Source organism: Microcaecilia unicolor, chromosome 1 (assembly GCF_901765095.1).
Source record: "Microcaecilia unicolor chromosome 1, aMicUni1.1, whole genome shotgun sequence".
Classification (NCBI taxonomy): Eukaryota; Metazoa; Chordata; class Amphibia; order Gymnophiona; family Siphonopidae; genus Microcaecilia; species Microcaecilia unicolor.
The window spans coordinates 235,672,573-235,683,576 of NC_044031.1; the positions used below are offsets into that span (position 1 = coordinate 235,672,573).

The 11,004-nt window shown below is 45.0% G+C and overlaps 1 protein-coding gene across 1 annotated transcript in view; it reads right to left on the reverse strand.

The window, feature by feature from the left end:
* TMEFF1 (transmembrane protein with EGF like and two follistatin like domains 1) overlaps positions 1-10,717 on the reverse strand; it is a 451,913-nt gene extending 441,196 nt beyond the window's left edge. Inside the window, exon 1 of the mRNA XM_030204848.1 lies at positions 10,100-10,717. Within this exon, the coding sequence (XP_030060708.1) occupies positions 10,100-10,319 (220 nt within the window). The 5' untranslated portion in view covers positions 10,320-10,717. The remainder of the gene's footprint in view (positions 1-10,099) is intronic.
* Between the last annotated feature and the right edge of the window lie 287 nt (positions 10,718-11,004).

The window sequence follows — 11,004 nt, forward strand, 5'->3', positions numbered from 1 at the left end:
TTGGGCTTTGGCTGTTTTGCGCTAAATGTCCCAAATCCGAATAGGAAATATAGCCATTTTCAAAACAGCAAAATGTCTATCTTTTTTTTTTTTAATGGCCACATGCTAGATGGTTTTGTGCTCTGTTCGTTTATCTTTTTGGTCCATTTTTGAAAAAAACAAGAAGTGCAAAATGCACAAAATCAAGCCACTGGGATGTAGGAGGAGCCAGCAATCGTAGCAGACTGGCCACATAGACATCCCAGGAGAGCAATAGGGTACACTAGGGAACACTGCTGTGGACATCCTATAAAAGCTCCCAGGTACACATCTCACCTTTACCCCCTCATCATCTGCTGAGCCCCCCAAAACCCACCACCCCCAACTGTACACCATTATACTAGCCCTTATAGGTGAGTTTTGGTGAGTTATGGAGGGCTCACACTCTCCACTACAAGTGTAACAGTTAGTGCGATATAGGCCTGCTTCCCCCTCTCTATAGTGCACTGCACTTACCACTATACTACTCCAGGGTCCTGCTTGCTGCTCTATTAGAACTGGATATAGCATCTGCAGATGTCATACAGGGTGGTAAGTAATATTTTTATTCACATCTTTGGGAGTAGGAGGGAGTCAGTGACTACTACATGAAAGGTTTAAGGAATGTAAACCCATGTTGTCAAAAACCAGGCCATCAGGGCCAGAGAGTGAGGGTCTAGCTGCAGGAGGGACCCCTTGTTCTGTGTTATTAGGGTTGGAAAAGGATCTATCCTCAATGGTTCCTTGGACAATAACTCTAGGAGAAGAGAGAACCAAATCTGACGTGGCCAGTAGGGAGCAATTTGGTCTTGATGTAGTTTGAGAAGAGTTTTCCTGATGCGAGGCAGTGGGGGAAAGGTGTATAGAACATCCATTCCCCAATGGAGCAGGAAGGCAGCTGGGGATACACTGTTGGGAGCAGTGATTCTGGAAGATAAGTGGGAAAGCTTATTGGTCTGGGGAGAAGTGAAGAGGTCTATCTCTGGGGTCCCTCACTGCTGGAATATTCAACAAGTTACAAGCATGCAGAGGGAATTCGTGAGGCTGAAGGACTCTGCTCAATTTGTCTGCCACAGCATTCTGTTTGCTGGCAACATAAACAGCTCTTATAGAAATATTTTGAGACTCTGCCTAAGTCCAAATCTTGTTGACAGATTGCTTGTTGACAGAGGTGGTAATGGTAAGCACCTGTTCCTCCTTGTTTGTTCAGGTAATACATTGCAATCTGGTTGTCTGATTGTGGATGTGGTCCTAGAAAGTTTTGAGGGCATTTCAAACTGCGCGCAATCCCAGGAGATTCTCTGGGGGATCTGTTGTCCAACACGACTTTGTGTTTCGCCATTATAGCTTTTTCAAGGATACCTCTCCATCTCAGTATCATGCCATTCTCTCACCAATGCAATGGCGAAACACGAAGTCGTGTCGGATAACAGATCCCCCAGAGAACAGACTTGCTTAAGTGCTTCTGTAGCATAAAATTCGATATAAGTACAAATATAAAGTCTATTCAATATATATAGAAGGGGTTACATCCAATGGAGAGATACCAACAGATTTAATATAAAAACAAAAAGAATAAAATCAAAACAAAAAATATATTACGGAGACCAGAGATGGCTTAAACTCTCAAGTGCCCCATGACTCCTATGCATGAGGTCTTCAAAAATCACTGGAACACAAATATCATAAACCCATATGAACTGTGAACATTACTACTGTTTGGTCTTGTGCTAGCTTTTAGGGCCTTAAGCATTTTAATTAGGTCAGCCACTTCCTTGACCTTGTCACCGAATAAGTTGTCTTCACAATAAGGGACATCTGCTAGACACTCTTTAACAGCAGATTCGGGGTAGGAAACTCTGAGCCAGGAAAAAGGTCGTATTGCTACTCCCAAGGCAGAAATGTGAGAAGAGATGTTAAAGGCATCAAAGGCCTGTCTTGCTAGATATTTAGGACAATCCAGAAGTTTCCTGTGCAGTTTGAGGAACTCATCAACCTTTTCAAGAGGCAGAACCTCAAAGAGCTCTGAACAAGGTTCCTCCTCTGTCTCCAATTTAAAAGGTATGGACAAAGCCAGGGAAAGATGTACTTTCTGGAGGAGACTTATGCCTCTCAGGCAGCAGAGAAAGGTCAGATGGGATGCCATAGGACTCCTCAGCTGAGAGGTCCTGTGGGTCCTGCTCCATCTCCCAGGAGAAGTCTGAGTCTGACTCTTCAAAGTACTCCTCCTGGAGTATGTGGAAGAGTGTGCTGAGTAGAGTGTCGGCTCTGAGTGGAAGACCATTGAGGCAGTTGAGTCTCTAATGCTGGAGAAAGTTCCTCTGCTGATGCATACATCAGTTAGGTTCGTGCTGTCCCCGATAGTTGATGCTGAGCTGATGTGCGTGACTGTCTCTCCAATGTATCCACAGACTGGGCTGAGGCTGACACAAGCACCCTCTATGCCTGAATAGACTGCATATACAGTAGTCCTGAAAGCTCCTCTTTCAGCATAGCCTGGATTTCCTCCTATAGAGTACACACTGGTACTGACTGAGAAGCTTGAGTTATAGCCTGTTCAGGCATAGTAGAGTTCGAGAACCTCAAAGGCTCTTGATGAGCAACAAGTTACAGGGAAGGACAGTGATCACTGCAGAATGGATGCTTCCTGTTCATCGAGGATGTTGATGCAGGGGAGGTGTTGGCAGGTGTCCAGAGGGAGAACGATGGTGATGCCTCTTAGGTTTTTTACACTGTAGGTCCTTCAATGCATGCAGCACTGACAAAGAGGACAGAGTCCTTACATGGTCGCTGCACCGATTCCGATGTCGGATACTCTCGATATTGATTCAGTGCACCTGATGTCGATGCCATGGCTGATGCAGGTTCCATGTCTATTGCCGAATCCCCTGCCATGCTTGATGCCAATGCAGAGCCAAAATGTTTTTCGTGCTGGATTATGTGGGCTTTAAGTGTCCTCATTTGCAGACAGAGGGCACACTGTAAGTCCCGATGCTCCGGACCCAAGCACTGAACACACCAGTTATGGGGGTCTGTACCTGAAATGGTTCCATTGCATTAAGTACACTTTTTAAAGCCACTCAGCACCCTTGTTGACATGGAGGGAAAAATGACCGATGCTAGGTCAAAAGGCTCAATGGCCCAGGGAGCTCGAGTAGTTTTGTACCTGAAAATGATTGTTGCTTCCTGGATCAAAGAAGGGCTCAGAAGCCTCAAAAGTCAAAAATGACAAAAAAGAGTTGAAAAATTAATAAACTGATTAAAAGGAATGACAAAAAAAGAAAAATATGAGAAAGAAGTCCTGAAAAATGGAAGACACCAAAATGGAAAAGTTTGACGTGCTGAGGAGAGATTAGAAACCCCAACCTTTCTGCTCCTCGGGCCCGCACTCGTGTTGGACGGGAAGGTACCCGGATATGCACGGTGAGGGCACTGCTTCAAAGCTGTAAATTGACAATGCACTACGGCAGTGTCTGCACCAGGCTCCGTAGATAACGTCACCCGCACTTGAGAATATTATGCCTGATTGTCCTCTGAGAACACTCCTGACCCCATTCCACCTTCATCATCATCTCTCTGTACATTTAAGTATCATGTTTATCTGTTTCCAAGGCTTCTGTAAGTCTCTCCACTGATATCCTAAGGCACGTGCAGGATATAAATTTTAAAGTGTGCAGCGTTAGCTTTTTGTATTAGACCACTGATGTCTGCACTGTGACCTGCAAAAGATACAGGTAATGTACTACTACTACTACTTATCATTTCTAAAGCGCTACTAGACGTACGCAGCGCTGTGCACTTGAACATGAAGAGACAGTCCCTGCTCGACAGAGCTTACAATCTAATTAGGGCAAACAGGACAAATAAGAGATAAGGGAATTACTAAGGTGGGAGATGATAAAATAAGGGTTCTGAACAAGTGAATAAGGGTTAGGAGTTAAACAATGCATCAAAAAGGTGGGCTTTTAGCTTAGATTTGAAGACAGCCAGAGATGGAGCTTGACGTACCGGCTCAGGAAGTCTATTCCAGGCATATGGTGCAGCAAGATAAAAGGAACGGAGTCTGGAGATAGCAGTGGAGGAGAAGGGTGCAGATAAGAGAGATTTACCCAGTGAACGGAGTTCCCGGGGAGGAACGTAGGGAGCAATGAGAGTGGAGAGGTACTGAGGAGCTGCAGAGTGAATGCACTTATAGGTCACTAAGAGGAGTTTGAACTGTATGCGGAAACGGATAGGAAGCCAGTGAAGTGACTTGAGGAGAGGGCTAATGTAGCCAAATAATGATGATTGCCTATTTCTAAGCTACACAGTGGGAGAGAAGAATCCTTAGTTTAAGAATAGAAGAATTTTGTTTGGCCAGAAATGAAAGAACTTCAGGTTTTGTCTCACTAACCAATTCAAGCATGGAAATAAAATCCACAGAAAATGTTTGGGACTGTCAGATCCTAGAATTGTGCATTTCAGTTCCGACAGAGCAATAATAAAGTGTTCTTCAGCACTGGAGCGCACTAAGCTATATCATCTATGAACAGTGGGTGATTAAACACAGTGAAACATGAGAAATAACAGCAACATTTGACAGATGATGCTTCATCTGCATGTATTGATTCAAGGCAATTATAATCCATAATTATGCATTTATAGACCGGCTGGATATGTTTGTGGCGTAATACATAGATACTGCTTCTTTGAATATGCATTTGAGTATATGTGGAATAGGATGACAAGCTCAAGCTCAAGTAAGTTAAGGTTTCAGCAATTTATATTATTTGGCAAATCTGACAATTGTTTACTGCTTAACTCATAATTTGCTATGGCGCTTGTAGTATCAGAGACGGTCTTTTTATTAAGCTGCAGTAGAAAGTGGCCTTAGCATGTCCTTTGATGGTCATCTCTAGGAAAGACTCAAAAACTGGGTTGTTGTTTAGATTGAGAAGGTGTTTGGGACTTCTGTCCCCGCTGCTGTTGCAGAAGTGAACACTGGAGTGTAGTACTTTGAGGTGGAGGAGAAGTAGGCATATAAAAACGCCTAGATATTTATAGGGGACCTTTTACTACTACTACTACAAATCATTTCTACAGCGCTACCAGTCGTACGCAAGCCTCGTAAGCATCTACGTGCCTCCAACGCACACCAAAATGGAGTTACCGCCTGACTACCACATGGCTGTTGTGGTAATTTCATTTTTGGCGCACGTCCAATACGAGCGGCCAAAAATATCATTTTTATTTTCAGACGAACGTATCGGACACACGCCAAGTGGCATTTGACGTGCATAGGTCATTACCACCCGGTTACCGCATGAGACTTTACCGCTAGGTCAATGGCTGGTGGTAAAGTTGTACACACAAAGTGGATGTGCGGCAATTTTGATTTTTGCCGCACGTCCATTTTCGGCAAAAATGTTTAAAAAGGTCTTTTTTACGGGAGCGCTGAAAAATGGATCAGCGTGCACCCAAAACCCGCGCCTACACTACTGCAAGCCATTTTCCAGCGCACCTTAGTAAAATGACCCCATAGCATTTGGAGTGTCAAAATCCTCCTGCAAATTTTCTAGAAGAAGAGGCTGTAGAAGGTCGTGTCCTAGACAGAGTTTTAAGAGTATCTGAATGCTTTTTACTTAGGTCACAACTCACTTACTAAACAAAACAACCTGAACATACAAGATCTTACAGAATTTTTTTTCCTTCTCTATGGACAAGCTCCATCCCTGGCCGCCTTCAAATCCGAGCTAAAGGCCTACCTGTTTGATGCTGCTTTTAATTCCTAACTTGTCACCTGCTCGTAACCTTATCTTGTCTTCCTCTCTTCAATAGTCCCTTTTCCCTATGTGTCCTATCTGTCTGTCCTACCCTTATCCCTTATTTGTCCTGTCCGTCTGTCCTGATTTAGATTGTAAGCTCTATTGAGCAGGGGCTGTCTTTTCTTCATGTTCAATTGTAAAGTGCCGCGCACGACTGGTAAGCGCTATAGAAATGATTTGAGTAGTAGTAGTAGTAGTATGGACCTCAGTGGAGAAACTGAACAGTTGTGAATTTCTTTTTCCCCCATGCTAAGGCCATTTTTTGCCACAGCAGTAAAATAGCCTATTTTCTCTTTTTTGCATTAATGGCCATGCACTAATGTCGCCATTAGCGCACAGCCATTAAAAAAAAAAAGTCCAAAGGAACACTTACTGACACCTATTTTGAAGGCAGTAAAGGCTCATGTGGTAATCCTATGCATCAGCGCATGGCAATGTGAACACGCTAACTGATTTGTGCTGAACGCCATTCTCCACCCACAGCGGACACACCCCCTTTGCGCAAAAATAAAAAATAATTTTTAGCGAGCAGGTAGCGTGTGCCGATTGAGAACTTACCACAGGATATCTGAGAACGTCCTGCGGTAAGCTCTTTTTAGGTGTAGTACCGCAGCTTAATAAAAGGACCCCTAAAGTAGTTTATGCCCTGAGGAGTACAAAGGTAACAGCCCTAAAAACATCCAAAGACATTTGAATCATACTATATAATTCATAGGGGAATTTGTTTTTGGAAGGGGGGGGAGTTGTTGTTTTTCTTTTAAAGGGCATTCTGAGGAACAAATGAAATTCTAGCTTGTCTAAGACAAAAAAAGTAAAAGTGCTCAGGTTATTGAAAAATAACACAGCCCTGGCCAACAGCCACCAATCAAGATTTATTGCTTGCCTGGGCATCGCCACAGAAACAATTACATTCTTAGCAACAAACCATTCCAGTTAGCTTTCAGGGTGAAGATGCTAAAGCATCCTATGTGCCAGGTGACTGCCAGTCTTCTCATTTTTTTCCTGCTTCTTTTGCAAAATTGGCCTCACCCTGTCTTTGTTCCCTAGGTTTGACACCATAATGGAATTCCAAAAGGTGTGAGGAACAGATGTGCATTTCCCAGTTTCCCTGGATCATAAAGATCTTTCCTCAATTTATTCTGTACATAGCAATTATTACCCTCTGTCCTAAGAGACCTAATATAAGCGGTCTGAAGTTGCATTTCTGCAAATGCGTTTAACAAAACCTATGCTATCAGAATGCTAATACAATTTCACTAAAGGATGCTGCAGTTTCCATAGGCAGTCCCCTATATGGTTTACTGGAATGAGCCAGTGTCATTATTTTTGGTCAGAGATTGAAATTCATGTGCATGTGTCATTTACCATTGTTACAGTGCAAGCAGAAGAACGCTGGGTTCATGATGGTTGAATATATATTGACAGAGAGGCATGCAGTCTCAGGGGAGGAACTTCTGAACCACCTACTGGTTTAAGTTACCCTTCACTGGTTTCAGGGGTTGCTGATTTTGCAGCTGGTGGTGAGGGGCTGTGATGACAGATACTGTAGGAAAAGAGGGAATAACTGCTTGATTTGCAATCCAGGGAGTCTGCAGACAGGAGCAATGGACTGAGAAAGAGAGTAACAGGTACAATCACTTATGGCCTTATTCAATAAGACTTTTTTTTTCTCCTGCAGCTAAAGATTGAGGGAACAAAAGATGTTTGAATAAGAGCTCTAATCTTCCTGGTTTTCAAGCTGCTATCACTCCCCTTATACAATCTACCAGTCTTTTCCCCTCCTCACATGCATCTCTGCTGTATTTAAAGAAAAATGTATTTTACCTTAATTTATTTTATTTATTTATTTGGATTTTGCTCACACCTTTTTCAGTAGTAGCTCAAGGTGAGTTACATTCAGGTACACTGGCTATATCACATTATTCTAGCTAACTAAAAATGGGAGTTCAATTGTTTATGACAAATCCTTGTAATTTATAACAATACTTTAAACAACACCCTTCACCTATAATATACTATCTCTAAAAAATCAAATGATCTCTTCATTTCACAACTTTTCCACAAATGCATTTGTGTCTTATCAGTTTCAACTAACCTTCTGTGCTTTCAGTTGTCAGAACCAGTGGTGTAGGAAGGGGGGGGGGGGCGGGAGGGGTGGTCCGCCCCGGGTGCACGTGCTCGGGGGGTGCCGGCCCCGCTGGTTCCCTGCTCCCTCTGCCCCGAAACAGGTTACTTCCTGTTCCGGGGCAGAGAGAGCAGGGAACCAGTGGGGCCAACACAGCTATGAGTGACGTGCACTAGGGGCGGATCGGCCCTCCCGCAGGTAAGAATGCAGTCTGGGGGGTTCGCTCCGGAGGGGGGGGGTGCAGTGGCGACCCGCCCCGGGTGTCATTAGCCCTCGCTACGGCACTGGTCAGAACTACAGCATTGCCAGGAGTCTGAAAATTTAGTACATGTGTGCTAAATACTGGCATATCTTACAACATACCGTGCACAAATTTTTTTTTTGTTACATTTGTACCCCACGCTTTCCCACTCATGGCAGGCTCAATGCAGCTTACATGGAGCAATGGAGGGTTAAGTGACTTGCCCAGAGTCACAAGGAGCTGCCTGTGCCTGAAGTGGGAATTGAACTCAGTTCCTCAGGACCAAAGTCCACCACCCTAACCACTAGGCCACTCCTCCACTCCATGCCATTCTATGCAAAGTTTTATATGACCCTTGAGAGTACACAGCACTGATGAGTTACCAGCAGGTTGTCATGGGCCTGTGCTGATTCATCTTCTTCTAAACAAAAAAACTTTTATATGCAATGCAGAGTAGATACAGGGTTCCCATATCTATCAGATGACTGTAGAACGGGCAAGTCTAATACAAACACTATTTTTATACTGATAAATATTTTGACAAGATTTTCCCAATTGTGGGTTATGTTGACAGATGAGAAGCAACGCCCTTTGTTATTTCTCAAGTATACTGCTGTATTTCAAACATATTTTCCACTCATTCTGCATTACATATATATATTTTTTTTAAATGGTCATTAATACAGTTTCTAAGACCTTCTTTACAGGCGGCCATAGCACACCAAGTTCACTTACACTTCCTCACTGCACATTGTTGTCTACGGGTGGGAAGCAGAATATTAATAGGGCAACCTGAAGTTTCTGACTCTGGTTAGAACTCAGCAAGGATGTAAATCCCAAGCACCCCAAACGAATCAAAAGAAAAATCTAATACAATCTGCCAGCAGGATCGAAGTTTGAAGGAAAATGCACAGTTCAGCACAAAACCTACCCAGCGTACTCAGGTGAAGCAAACAGACATGGATTTCGTCATACAACAATCAGCTGCTGACACTCAAAGCAAATCTTAGGCACAAAATTATTATTTTTTTAAAACCTCAAAGTACGCCACAAAATGTTGCTTCATGAAGGATGAAACAGGGTAAAATGTATTTAGGATCAAATCAATCAGTCTTTCCACGTAGCAACCAGCTGACGAGAATACTATAAGCTAGAACGGTCTCACTCAGTAAGGGAGCAGCTGGATGTCTTTTCTATCTATATGATCTAGAGATCTGTAATAAAATAGACTGGACCGGTAAAAGAACAAATCTAAATGCCACTTTCATATCTGTGCGCTCTTTAGCATGGCTGTGCTTTTCCTTCGCTTCGATTAGAAAGAAAAAAAAAAATATATATATATATATATAAATCAGAGCATGCCAAGAGGAGCTGGGGTGCGGTTTAATTATCAAGAGCAATTGATATCGATAGGCGCCCGCTAATAGCCCAGAGAGACTCTGTTTAAGAACCAAAAAAGAAGAAACCCTGCCGCTAGTCGCCCTTCCTGCCGATACCTAACAACTCTTCCCATGCCCGGAAGGGAATCTCTCTTATCTTTCTCTTTTTACAGTGGAAGAAACGGGTCCGATCTGAAAGAGTTGCCTACCAGGCATGGGTTAGAGCTGCTTCCATCTCTTTGTTTTCAGCACAGTGGGTGGCAGCAGAAGAGGGCAGGAATGGCCTGCACTTTAGACTTTGAACATGTGCAAGACACATGTGCTTATATGTTCGAGAGAGCAAGAGACATATGCGTGTATGTTTGTAAAACAGTCCGTCTCTGCGCGCATGATATACATATGCGTGTATGTGGCCATTATGTGTGCGCGCAAGGGCTGATACATTGCAAAAAAAGACACGCCTATCCCGCACCCAGAATTTCACACTCCCCAAAGCCCCCCGGGGAGGGGCGAGCGGCGGCGGCGGCAGTACCTGAGCAATTGATGCCTTTCCCTTTGCCGTTCTGGCACTCGCTGGGCAGCTGGTTGGACGCTTGGCTCCCGGGCGTGACCGAAGACAGGGCGAAGGCGAAGAAAACCCAAGCGTAGCTCAAAGCCAGAGGTCCCAGGCTGCTGCTGCTGCTGGCAGCGGCCGAGTGCAGTCCCGCCACCATGATGCGGCCGGGGGGAGGAGGCGGCAGGCCCCCGAGCATCAATCCCAGCAGTGGCCGCGTGGATCCTGATGCATCACCTCCTATCCTGCTGGTCCTCCTCGCCGATGCTCTCTGTCTGTTGCTGCTCTTCGGTGCTACTGACCTCCTCCCCCTCCCCTTTACACACACTCAGTCACTGCCACACAGAGAGAGGGAGGGACCGGGGAGACCCTGCCTGGCCACCCCTTATCCCTGAACACACTGATCCTCCATCGCTACACCCTCCGATCCCCGGATCGAGCCTTCTTCTCTCAGGGCAGTGGATGCTCTCCTCCTCCTCAGTGAATTACATAGCCTCCCTCTCTCGCTGGCTCTTTCTGGCGGCCCCTTCCTGGGGATATAATCTCCAGCTGCAGCAGGAGCCGGGATGGGAACAAAAGCAGGCTGTCACCAGCGAGCACGGGAGAAAAGAGCAGCAGCAGTAGCAACTCCTCCAGCAACAACAAAGGGAGCGAGGGGAGGAGATGGAAGCAGAGAAGCCACGTGACTGTAGCCCCCTTCCTTCCCCCTCACTCCAGCGACCTGGGGGATTCCTCTTCTTCTGTCCTCCCCTCTGCTCAGTTACCAGGATCCTCCATGTGTGTAGAAGTGACACTGGTTTTGTCTTTGTGAGTGTGTGCAATCCTCAGGGCATCGGGTGGCACTAGGGAGCTCTGCTCCCCCCCCCCCCCCCTCCGGCTCCTGC